The sequence below is a fragment of the Rhinoraja longicauda genome, chromosome 34 (genome assembly GCF_053455715.1).
Source record: "Rhinoraja longicauda isolate Sanriku21f chromosome 34, sRhiLon1.1, whole genome shotgun sequence".
NCBI classification, from domain to species: domain Eukaryota; kingdom Metazoa; phylum Chordata; class Chondrichthyes; order Rajiformes; family Arhynchobatidae; genus Rhinoraja; species Rhinoraja longicauda.
In genome coordinates this window covers 21,458,120-21,471,474 of record NC_135986.1, presented here as the reverse complement: position 1 = coordinate 21,471,474, position 13,355 = coordinate 21,458,120, and the positions used below count along the sequence as shown (strand labels likewise).

The window sequence follows — 13,355 nt, the reverse complement described above, 5'->3', positions numbered from 1 at the left end:
CCAGCCCACTCTCAACAGCCCAGCCCTGAGAACAGCGACTGAGACATAGTCTACCTTTGGTGCCTCCAGCAGCTGAGAATACTTCCAGTGCCTCTCAATAGACAATAGACAATAGGTGCAGGAGGAGGCCATTTGGCCCTTCGAGCCAGCACCGCCATTCAATGTGATCATGGCTGATCATTCTCAATCAGTACCCCGTTCCTGCCTTCTCCCCATACCCCCTGACTCCGCTATCCTTAAGAGCTCTATCTAGCTCTCTCTTGAATGCATTCAGAGAATTGGCCTCCACTGCCTTCTGAGGCAGAGAATTCCACAGATTCACAACTCTCTGACTGAAAAAGTTTTTCCTCATCTCAGTTCTAAATGGCCTACACCTTATTCTTAAACTGTGTGGCCCCTTGTTCTGGACTCCCCCCAACATTGGGAACATGTTTCCTGCCTCTAACGTGTCCAACCCCTTAATAATCTTATACGTTTCGATAAGATCCCCTCTCATCCTTCTAAATTCCAGTGTATACAAGCCCAGTCGCTCCAGTCTTTCAACATATGACAGTCCCGCCATTCCGGGAATTAACCTACGCTGCACGCCCTCAATAGCAAGAATATCCTTCCTCAAATTTGGAGACCAAAACTGCACACAGTACTCCAGGTGCGGTCTCACTAGGGCCCTGTACAACTGCAGAAGGACCTCTTTGCTCCTACACTCAACTCCTCTTGTTGTGAAGGCCAACATTCCGTTGGCTTTCTTCGCTGCCTGCTGTACCTGCATGCTTCCTTTCAGTAACCCGTGCCTGCCTTCTCCCAGCATCCCTTGATTCCGTAGCCCCCTGGAGCTCTGTCTAACTCTCTCTTTTAAATCCATCCAGTGAATCGGCCTCCGCTGCCCTCTGTGGCAGAGAATTCCCACAGGCTCACGACCTCGCTGCGAGACGTGGAAACGGGGGACTGCGCCAACCGGAGGTTTGGCGGAGAGCGGGACATGGCGGACCTCTGCGGCGACTTCTCCCGCTACGGCTCGGAAGACGGCGCCCCCTGGTGGAACGGGAGTTGCGGGTACGAGCAGGACGTCTCGTCGGCAGGCCCGCCGGGGGGGCAGGAGGAGGAGGAGGGCCGGGCCAGGGCGGTGATCGGCGCCGTCCTTGTCTGCATCATGCTGGCGTGCGGCGCCGGCAATCTCCTCTTCGTGGCCGCCCTGGCCCGGCGCAAGAGCCCGAGGAGCGTCACCGACCTGCTGATCGCCAACCTGGCCATCTCCGACCTCGTCGTGGCCCTGGTGTGCTGCCCCTTCGAGATGGACTACTACGTGGTCAGGGGACTCTCCTGGAACTTTGGGCCGTTCCTCTGCTCCGCCGTGAACTACCTCAGGGCGGTCTCCCTCTACATCTCCACCAACGCCCTCCTGGTCATCGCGGTCGACAGGTGAGACCCTCTCCCGGTCTGTTTCCTTCGGGTCTCTTTGGACATAGACCACAGACAGTAGACAATAGTCTGAAGAAGGGTCTCGACCCGAAACGTCACCCATTCCTTCTCTCCCGAGATGCTGCCTGACCCGCTGAGTTACTCCAGCATTTTGTGAATAAATACCTTCGATTTGCACCAGTTATTTTCTCACAATAGACAATAGGTGCAGGAGGAGGCCATTCGGGCCAACACCGCCATTCAATGTGATCATGGCTGATCATTCTCAATCAGTACCCCGTTCCTGCCTTCTCCCCATACCCCCTGACTCCGCTATCCTTAAGAGCTCTATCCAGCTCTCTCTTGAATGCATTCAGAGAATTGGCCTCCACTGCCCTCTGAGGCAGAGAATTCCACAGATTCACAACTCTCTGACTGAAAAAGTTTTTCCTCATCTCAGTTCTAAATGGCCTACCCCTTATTCTTAAACTGTGTGGCCCCTTGTTCTGGACTCCCCCAACATTGGGAACATGTTTCCTGCCTCTAACGTGTCCAACCCCATAATAATCTTATGCGTTTAGATAAGATCTCCTCTCATCCTTCTCAATTCCAGTGTATACAAGCCTAGTCGTTCCAGTCTTTCAACATATGACAGTCCCGCCATTCCGGGAATTAACCTAGTAAACCTACGCTGCACGCCCTCAACAGCAAGAATATCCTTCCTCAAATTTGGAGACCAAAACTGCACACAGTACTCCAGGTGCGGTCTCACTAGGGCCCTGTACAACTGCAGAAGGACCTCTTTGCTCCTATACTCAACTCCTCTTGTTATGAAGGCCTTATGATTGTCATCAGGGGTCAGAGGAGTGACGGTAGCAGGATTAGGCCATTCGGCCCATCAAGTCCACTCCGCCATTCATTCATGGCTGATGTATCTCTACCTCACAACCCCATTCTCCTGCCTTCTCCCCATAACCCCTGACACCCGTACTAATCAAGAATCTATCCATAACCTCTGACAACCGTACTAATCAAGTAGGGTTATCTATCCATCTCTGCCTTAAAAATATCCACTGACTTGGCCTCCAGAGCCCTCTGTGGCAGAGAATTCCACAGATTCACCGCCCTCTGACGGGAGAAATTCTCCCTAATTTGAGGAAGGACGTCCTTGCTATTGAGGCATTGCAGCGTAGGTTCACCAGGTTAATCCCCGGGGTGGCGGGACTGTCATACGAGAAGAGATTGGAAAGACTCGGCTTGTATTCACTGGAGTTTAGAAGGATGAGAGGGGATCTTATAGATACTTATAAAATTATAAAAGGACTGGACAAACTATGTGCAGGAAAGATGTTCCCAATGTTGGGGGAGTCCAGAACCAGGGGCCACACACACTGTCTAAGAATAAAGGGGAGGCCACTTAAAACTGAGGTGAGAAGAAACTTTTCACCCAGAGTTGTGAATCTGTGGAATTCTCTGCCACAGAGGGCAGTGGAGGCCAATTCACTGGATTAATTTTAAAGAGAGTTAGATAGAGCTCGAGGGGCTAGTGGAATCAAGGGATACTGCAGATATACAGGGCATTGGTGAGACCACACCTGGAGTATTGTGTACAGTTTTGGTCTCCTAATCTGAGGAAAGACATTCTTGCCATAGAGGGAGTACAGAGAAGGTTCACCAGATTGATCCCTGGGATGGCAGGACTTTCATATGAAGAAAGACTGGATAGACTCGGCTTGTACTCGCTGGAATTTAGAAGATTGAGGAGGGATCTTATAGAAACTTACAAAATTCTTAAGGGCTTGGACAGGCTGGATGCAAGAAGATTGTTCCCAATGTTGGGGAAGTCCAGAACAAGGGGTCACAGTTTAAGGATAAGGGGGAAGTCATTTAGAACCGAGATGAGAAAGTTTTTTTTCACACAGAGAGTGGTGAATCTGTGGAATTCTCTGCCACAGAAGGTAGTTGAGGCCAGTTCATTGGCTATATTTAAGAGGGAGTTAGATGTGGCCCTTGTGGCTAAAGGGATCAGGGGGTATGGAGAGAAGGCAGGTACAGGATACTGAGTTGGATGATCAGCCATGATCATATTGAATGGCGGTGCATACAGGCTCGAAGGGCCGAATGGCCTACTCCTGCACCTACTTTCTATGTTTCTATGTTTCTATGATATGGGGAGAAGGCAGGCACGGGTTACTGATTGTGGATGATCAGCCATGATCACATTGAATGGCGGTGCTGGCTCGACGGGCCGATTGGCCTCCTCCTGCACCTATTGTCTATGTAAGTCTACGCCGCCATTCAATCATGGCTGATCTATCTCTCCCTCCCAACACCATTCTCCTGCCTTCTCCCCATAACCCCTGACACCCGTATTAATCAAGAATCTATCCATCTCTGCCTTAAAAATATCCACTGACTTGGCCTCCACAGTCTACTGTGGCAAAGAATTCCACAAATTCAACACCCTCTGACTGGAGAAATTCTTCCTAAAGGAACGTCCTTTCATTCTGAGACTATGACCTCTTGTCCTAGACTCTCCGGCACAAAGGGGGGGGCGGGTGTATGGAACGAGAAAGGGTGTAAGAGAGAAGCAGAGGCTGGGTGTCTACTCATGAGAGGAATAGATCGGGTAGACGCACAGAGTCTCTTGCCCAGAGTAGGGGAATCGAGGACCAGGTTGAAGCTGGGGGGGGGGGGGGGGGGGAAGATTTAATACGAATCTGATCTGGTCTCCTAATCTGAGGAAAGACATTCTTGCCATAGAGGGAGTACAGAGAAGGTTCAACAGATTGATCCCTGGGATGGCAGGACTTTCATATGAAGAAAGACTGGATAGACTCGGCTTGTACTCGCTGGAATTTAGAAGATTGAGGAGGGATCTTATAGAAACTTACAAAATTCTTTAGGGGTTGGACAGGCTAGATGCAGGAAGATTGTTCCCGATGTTGGGGAAGTCCAGAACAAGGGGTCACAGTTTAAGGATAAGGGGGAAGTCCTTTAGGACCGAGATGAGAACTTTTTTTTCACACAGAGAGTGGTGAATCTGTGGAATTCTCTGCCACAGAAGGTAGTTGAGGCCAGTTCATTGGCTATATTTAAGAGGGAGTTAGATGTGGCCCTTGTGGCTAAAGGGATCAGGGGGAATGGAGAGAAGGCAGGTACGGGATACTGAGTTGGATGATCAGCCATGATCATATTGAATGGCGGTGCAGGCTCGAAGGGCCGAATGGCCTACTCCTGCACCTATTTTCTATGTTTCTATGTTTCTATGAAGGGTAACTTTTTCACGCAGAGGGTGACGGGTGTATGGAACGAGCTGCCGGAGGAGGTAGTTGAGGCTGGGACTATCCCAACGTTTAAGAAACAGTTAGACAGGTACGTGGATAGGATGGGTTTGGAGGGATATGGACCAAACGCAGGCAGGTGGGACGAGTGTAGCTGGGACACGTTGGCCGGTGTGGGCAAGTTGGGCCGAAGGGCCTGTTCCCACACTGTATCACTCTGTGACTCTAGTGGAAGTATCCTCTCCACATCTAAAGTGAACGAGGGTGACACGGTAGAGTTGAACCGAATGCAGCGCCGGAGACCCGGGTTCGATCCCGACCGCGGGCGCCGTCCGTACGGAGTTTGCACGTTCTCCCCGTGACCTGCGTGGGTTTTCCCCGAGATCTTCGGTTTCCTCCCGCGCTCCAAAGACGTGCAGGTTTTGTAGGTGAATTGGCTTGCTGTAAATGTAAAAACTGCCCCTAGTGGGTGTAGGATGGCGTTAGTGCGCGGGGATCGCTGGTCGGCGCGGACCCGGTGGGCCGAAAGGGCCTGTTTCCGCGCGCGCGCCGTATCTCTGAACTAAACTAAACCCGAACTCGAACTTGCGCCGGCAGGTATTTGGTGATCGTGCACCCGCTGAGGCCCCGCATGACGTTCCGGACGGCCTACTGCGTCCTGTTGGCCGTGTGGGGCGTGTCGCTGGTGGTCTCCATCCCCTCGGCTCTCTTCACCACGGCGACCGACTTCGGCGCCGCTCTCCCCGGCGAGGGCAAGGTGTTCTGCGGGCAGATCTGGCCGGCGGGCAAGGCTCTCTACTACAGGGCCTACTTCCTCTGCCTCTTCCTGCTGGAGTTCGTGGGCCCCGTGGCCGCCATGTCCCTGTGCTACCTGCGGATCAGCGGGGAGCTGTGGTTCAAAATGGTGCCCGGCGTGCAGACCGGCCAGGTGCGCGAGCGGCTGCGGGCGCGGAGGAAGACGGTGCTGGTGCTGGTGGGCGTGCTGGCGGCCTACGTCCTGTGCTGGGCCCCCTACTACGCCTACGGCCTGGTGAGGGACTTCTTCCCCGCCGTGCTGCTGAGGCAGCGCCGCGCGGTCACCGTCTACTACGCCGTGAAGTGCGCCGCGCTGAGCAACAGCGTCGTCAACACCGTCTTCTTCGTGGCGGTGAAGAACGGCGGCGTCAAGTGCGGGCGGCGGCGGCCGCGGCGGGCCCCGCTTCAGGGCCGCGCCCGGGACAAGAGCACGGTGGCCATGGAGTGCCGCACCATCGTGCTCCCCGCCTCCGAATGACTACCTGGCCAACCCGAGTTGAATTGAGTTAATGTATTGGCCAAGTATGTGCAGATACAAGGAATGTGCCTTGGTGCTCCGCTCACAAGTGACAACGCACGAACAATACGGTGAACAATTAAGAATAAAGCATAAAAACATTCAGAATATCTTATCGAGACATATGAGGTTATCCTCTTTGGTGGTAAGAATAGGAAGGCAGAGTATTATCTGAATGGTGTCAAGTTAGGAACAGGGGACGTACAACGAGATCTGGGTGTCCTAGTGCATCAGTCACTGAAAGGAAGCATGCAGGTACAGCAGGCAGTGAAGAAAGCCAATGGAATGTTGGCCTTCATTACAAGACGAGTTGAGTATAGGAGCCTTGAGTATAGAGGTCCTTCTGCAGTTGTACAGGGCCCTAGTGAGACCGCACCTGGAGTACTGTATGCAGTTTTGGTCTCCAAATTTGAGGAAGGATATTCTTGCTATTGAGGGCGTGCAGCGTAGGTTTACTAGGTTAATTCCCGGAATGGCGGGACTGTCGTATGTTGAAAGACTGGAGCGACTAGGCTTGTATACACTGGAATTTAGAAGGATGAGAGGGGATCTTATTGAAACGTATAAGATTATTAAGGGGTTGGACACGCTAGAGGCAGGAAACATGTTCCCAATGTTGGGGGAGTCCATAACCAGGGGCCACACAGCTTAAGAATAAGGGGTAGGCCATTTAGAACGGAGATGAGGAAAAACTTTTTCACTCAGAGAGTTGTAAATCTGTGGAATTTTCTGCCTCAGAAGGCAGTGGAGGCCAATTCTCTGGATGCTTTCAAGAGAGAGCTGGATAGAGCTCTTAAGGATAGCGGAGTCAGGGGGTATGGGGAGAAGGCAGGAACGGGGTACTGATTGAGAATGATCAGCCATGATCACATTGAATGTTGGTGCTGGCTCGAAGGGCCAAATGGCCTCCTCCTGCACCTGTTGTCTATCGTCTATAAAACATTATAGTTTAAACATGCGAAGAATGAAATAAAATACCAGAGCAAAAGGAGGCTACAGACTTTTTGAGTAGAGTGAATGCTCGTGGGAAAAAAAGCTGTTTTTATGTCCGGCTGTGGCTGCTTTGACAGTCCGGAGTCGCCTTCCAGAGGGAAGTGCTTCAAAGAGTTTGTGGTCAGGGTGAGAGGGGTCAGAGATGATCTTGGGAGGTCATGTTGCAGTTGTATAAAACGTTGGTGAGACCGCGTTCAGAGTATTGTGTTCAGTTCTGGGCACCATGTTACAGGAAAGGTGTTGTCAAGCTCGACAAGGGTTCAGAGAAGATTTACGAGGATGTTGCCAGGACTAGAGGGTGTGAGCTACAGGGAGAGGTTGAGCAGGCTGGGACTCTATTCCCTGGAGCGCAGGAGGATGAGGGGAGATCTTGTAGAGGTGTATGATATCATGAGAGGAATAAATCAGGTAAACGTACAGAATCTCTTGCCCAGAGTAGGGGAATCGAGGACCAGAGGACATAGGTTCAAGGTGAAGGGGAAAAGATTTAATAGGAATCCGAGGGGTACCTTTTTCACACAGAGGGTGGTGGGTGTATGGAACGAGCTGTCAGAGGAGGTAGTTGAGGCTGGGACTATCCCATCATTTCAGAAACATAGAAACATAGAAAACAGGTGCAGGAGGGGGCCATTCGAGCCAGCACCATTCATTGTGATCATGGCTGATCATCCACAATCAGTAACCCGAGCCTGCCTTCTCCCCATATCCCTTGATTCCGCTAGCCCCTAGAGGTCGATCTAACTCTCTTTTAAATTCATCCAGTGAATTGGCCTCCACTGCCCTCTGTGGCAGAGAATTCCACAGATTCACAACTCTCTGGGTGGATTCCACAAATTCACAACTCCCTGGGTGAATTCACAACTCCGTGGGTGTTAGGCAGGTAGATGTTAGGCAGGTACATGGATTGGACAGGTTTGGAGGGATATGGACCAAGCGTGGGCACGTGGGACATGTTGGCTGGCGTGGGCAAGTTGGGCCGAAGGGCCTGTTTCCACGCTGTATCACTCTATGACTCTAATCCTCTGCTAACCACCTGCTATTTTAAGATAGTTGTGCACTAGTATTTTATCTCAAAGTTCCTCCCGCACATGTTGGGAATAAATAGTAAAAATGGGCAGGCTTAGGCGGTGTTGAATACTGGACAATCCCACAACGATTCTTGATTTAAAAAATACCATGGTTTAGGAAGGCAAATTCATTGCTAGCATTTAGGTCACGAGGATTGGAATAGATCAACAGGGATGTAATGCTGAGGCTGTATAAGGCGCTGGTCAGGCCACATTTGGACTATAGACAATAGACAATAGGTGCAGGAGGAGGCCATTCGGCCCTTCGAGCCAGCACCGCCATTCAATGTGATCATGGCTGATCATTCTCAATCAGTACCCCGTTCCTGCCTTCTCCCCATATCCCCTGACTCCGCTATCCTTAAGAGCTCTATCTAGCTCTCTCTTGAATGCATTCAGAGAATTGGCTTCCACTGCCTTCTGAGGCAGAGAATTCCACAGATTCACAACTCTCTGACTGAAAAAGTTTTTCCTCATCTCAGTTCTAAATGGCCTACCCCTTATTCTTAAACTGTGTGGCCCATTGTTCTGGTCTCCCCCAACATTGGGAACATGTTTCCTGCCTCTAACGTGTCCAACCCCTTAATAATCTTATACGTTTCGATAAGATCCCCTCTCATCCTTCTAAATTCCAGTGTATTCAAGCCTAGTGGCTCCAGTCTTTCAACATATGACCGTCCCGCCATTCCGGGAATTAACCTAGTAGTGAGCCAATCTGGCCCCCGTATCTGAGGAAGGATGTGCTGGCTCTGGAGAGGGTCCAGAGGAGGTTTACGAGAACGATCCCAGGCATGAGTGGGTTAACGTACGATGAGCTTTTGTCGGCACTGGGCCTGTACTCGCTGGAGTTTAGAAGGTAGAGGGGGGGGACCTCTTTGAAACTTAGAGAATAATGAAAGGCACAGATAGAGTGGATGTGGAGAGCATGTTTCCACTGGTGGGAGAGTCTAGGACCAGAGGGCACAGCCTCAGAATTAAAGGGCGCACTTTTAGAAAGGAGGTGAGGAGGAACTTCTTCAGTCAGAGGGTAGTTAATCTGTGGAACTCATCGCCACAGAGGGCTGTGGAGGCCAAGTCAGTGGATATTTTTAAGGCATCAAGATAGACACATTCTTGATTGGAACGGGTGTCAAGGGTTATGGGGAGAAGGCAGGAAAATGGGATTAGGAGGCAGAGATCAGCCATGATTGAATGGCGGAGTGGACTCGATGGGCCGAATGGCCCAATTCTACTCCTATAACTTGTGAATCTCGCACATCTTCAAACTTCTTGTTGAAGATTGGAGACATTGTGAAGCACATTGAACGCAGGTTGTGACTGGTCAGAGGGGCATATATGAATGACATGTGGACAGGACAGGTTTGGAAGGATACGGTCCTGACGAGGGCAGGTAGGGACTGGTGTAGATGGGGGACATCTTCTCTCCAGAGATGCTGCCTGTCCCGCTGAGTTACTCCAGCACTTCGGTTGAAACCAGCATTTTGGTTGGCATGGAGCAAGTTGGGCCGAAGGGCCTGTTTCCCTTCTCTACGACACTACAACACTACAATATTCAGAAAAATGGGGGAACCCAAACAAATGTGAACAATAAAACAAAAATGATGTTTGAGATCGTGAAGTACCTTTGTAAATAACTTAAGACGCCATTGCAGATCATTTTTTCAGGTCATTCCTGGTGCACTAAACAGGACCTTTTTTGTTAGGCCCGCGTAAGATGTACACCGATCAGCCAAAACATTATGACCTGATGAGCCAAAACATTATGACCACCTGCCCAATATGCTGTTGGTCCTCCGTGTGCAGCCCCATATGCAGCAGGGTGCGATGCACTGTGTATTGTGACACATTCCTCCCGTGACCACCATTAACATTTTCTGTGACTTGTGCCGCAGTCGACCTTCTGTCGGTTCGGACCAGACGGGATAGCCTTCGTTGCCCTCGCGCATCGATGAGCCTTGGGCGCCCAACACCCTGCCTGTCGCCGGTTTGTGGTTTGTCCCTCCTCGGACCACTGTCGGTCGGTGCTCACAACTGCTGACCGGGAGCACCCCACAAGCCTTGCCGTTTCAGAGATGCTCTGACCCAGTCGTCCGGCCATAACAATTTGGCCCTTGTCTAAGTCGCTCAGGTCTTTACTCCTGCCCATTTCTCCTGCATCCAACACGTCAACTTCAAGAACTGACTGTTCACTTGCTGCCTAATATATCCCACCCCTTGACAGGTGCCATTGTAACAAGATAATCAATGTTATTCACTTCGCCTGCTGGTGGTCATAATGTTTTGGCTGATCGGTGTACAGATTCATTTCGTATCCATTGCTGTTCTGTATCCAACTCCAGCGGTCTGTCCTGTTTCTTAGTCCTGTAATGTTAACAATGTTGAATTAAATTAATGGATAGGATACAAATGGTTGTCTTTTTCCTCCCCAGAATCGAAGGCAGTCAAAAGCCTCAGACCACAAGTTCATAAGTGATAGGAGCAGAATTAGTCCATTCGGCCCATCAAGTCTACTCCGCCATTCAATCATGGCTGATCTATCTCTCCCTCCTAACCCCATTCTCCTGCCTTCTCCCCAAGAGTGTTTTATTGTCATAAGTCCCAGATAGAAGAATGAGATTCTTACTTACAGCAGCACAACAGAATATGTGAACATAGTGCACTGTAAACAATATAATAAACGAGAAACAAAGGTTCAGTGTGTGCGTAAATACATAACACACACACACACCTACATACTTATTATACACAGGAACTGCAGATGCTGGTTTAAACCGAAGATAGGCACAAAGTGCTGGAGTAACTCAGCGGGACAGGCAGTATCTCTGGGGAGAGGGAATGGGTGACGTTTCGGGTCGAGACCCTATTTCAAACCAGTCTGAAGAATGGTCTCGACCCGAAACTTCTCCCATTCCTGCTCTCCAGAGATGCTGCCTGTCCCGCTGAGTTACTCCAGCACTTTGTGCCTATCTTCGGTTTAAACCAGCATCTGCAGTTCCTTCCTACACATACAAATACACACATATACACACGCACACACACGCCTACATATATATGAATGAATGAATGAATATTTTATTGCCACAAGTTACAAGTCACAGTGAAATTCTTTGCTTGCATACCCAAGGTATGCAAATAGTCACCAATAAAGGGCGCTGAAAACGTTCCAAAGTACCCAATGGCTCTTCGTTAGTTCTCTTCCCCCCCCCCCCCTCGCTCCATGTCCACCTTATACACACACTTGTACACTTCAAAAGAATAATAAAAAAGACAAAATCAAGTTATATTCTTTGTCTACTTGATCATAACTTGATTGATTCAGTCTGATTCACTCTGACTTGATTCAGTCAGAGAGTTGTGAATCTGTGGAATTCTCTGCCTCAGAAGGCAGTGGAGGCCAATTCTCTGAATGCATTCAAGAGAGAGCTGGATAGAGCTCTTAAGGATAGCGGAGTCAGGGGGTATGGGGAGAGGGCAGGAACGGGGTACTGATTGAGAATGATCAGCAATGATCACATTGAATGGCGGTGCTGGCTCGAAGGGCCGAATGGCCTCCTCCTGCACCTATTGTCTATTGTCTATAAGTAATTTCAGTCTGGGTGAAATATTTCAGTATGCTTAAAGCTTGCTCTTTCTCGTGGGGTTTCCGATTCGAAACGTCAGCTAGTTGGTAGAGTTCAGTTTATTGTCACGTGTACCGAGGTACAGTGAAAAGCTTTTGTTGCGTGCTAACCAGTCAGCGGAAAGACGATACACGATCACAATCGAGCCGTTCATAGTGCACCGATACATGATAAGGGAAATAACATTTAGTGCAAGGTAAAGCCAGCAAAGTCCGGTCAAAGATACCGAGGGTCTCCAATGAGGTAGATAATAGTTCAGGACTGGGACAGATCTGAGAGGAGTTTAAGAAGATCATAAAGTAAGAAATGTGTGGGGAAAAAAAAACCTGCAGATGCTGGTTTAAAATCGGAGGTAGACACAAAATGGTGGAGCAACTCAGCGGGTCAGGCAGCATCTCTGGAGAGAAGGAACGGGTGACGTTTCGGGTCGAGACCCTTTCTTCAGACTGAGAGTCAGAGATGCCATCGTTGTCGAATAATATAGGACTCTTGACACCATGCACTCTTTCCCAGACATACTTTATTTGCTTGTGCCCAAGGAGAGCAACATAGAAAATAGGTGCAGGAGGAGGCCATTTGGCCCTTCGAGCCAGCACCGCCATTCATTGTGGTCATGGCTGATCATCCACAATCAGTAACCCGTGCCTGCCTTCTCCCCATATCCCTTGATTCCGCTAGCCCCTGGAGCTCTATCTAACTCTCTTTTAAATTAATCCAGTGAATTGGCCTCCACTGCCCTCTGCGGCAAGGAATTCCACAAATTCACAACTCTCTGGGTGAAAAAGTTCTTTCTCATCTCAGTTTTAAATGGCCTCCCCTTTATTCTTAGACTGTGTGTGTGTGGCCCCTGGTTCTGGACTCCCCCCCAACATTGGGAACGTTTTTCCTGCATCCAGCTTGTCCAGTCCTTTCATAATTTTATACGTCTCTATAAGATCCCCTCTCTCATCCTTCTAAACTCCAGTGAATAAAAAAAACTGTATTTTTCCAATCTCTTCTCGTACGACAGTCCCGCCATCCCGGGGATTAACCTGGTGAACCTACGCTGCACTGCCTCAATGGCAAGGATGTCCTTCCTCAAATTAAGAGACCAAAAGTGCACACAATACTCCAGGTGTGGTCTCACCAGGGCTCTGTACAACTGCAGTCACAAGTACCACACTGTTGCATCCTTCACTCTTGGCATTTGTGTAAACAACTCAGACTGCCATTCACCTGGAGAGGTTTGATAAGAGTATTTGTTAACATGCCAAGTCTCCTCATTGTATGCAGACTAAAACCGTAGCAAGGCACTTGAAGGTTCACCAAGACTTCTTTTCTCTTAGACAATAGGTGCAGGAGGAGGCCATTCGGCCCTTCGAGCCAGCACCGCCATTCAAAGTGATCATGGCTGATCATTCTCAATCAGTACCCCGTTCCTGCCTTCTCCCCATACCCCCTAACTCCGCTATCCTTAAGAGCTCTATCTAGCTCTCTCTTGAATGCATTCAGAGAATTGGCCTCCACTGCCTTCTGAGGCAGAGAATTCCACAGATTCACAACTCTGACTGAAAAAGTTTTTCCTCATCTCAGTTCTAAATGGCCTACCCCTTATTCTCAAACTGTGGCCCCCTTGTTCTGGACTCTCCCAACATTGGGAACATGTTTCCTGCCTCTAACGTGTCCAACCCCTTAATAATCT

The 13,355-nt window shown here is 49.7% G+C and overlaps 1 protein-coding gene across 1 annotated transcript; it reads left to right on the top strand.

Moving 5' to 3' along the window:
* Positions 1-979: 979 nt before the first annotated feature.
* Positions 980-5,955, top strand: LOC144609628 (prokineticin receptor 2-like). Its single transcript, XM_078428126.1, has 2 exons — positions 980-1,419; positions 5,280-5,955. The coding sequence occupies exons 1-2, from the start codon at positions 980-982 to the stop codon at positions 5,953-5,955; spliced, it is 1,116 nt and encodes a 371-aa protein (XP_078284252.1).
* Positions 5,956-13,355: the final 7,400 nt, after the last annotated feature.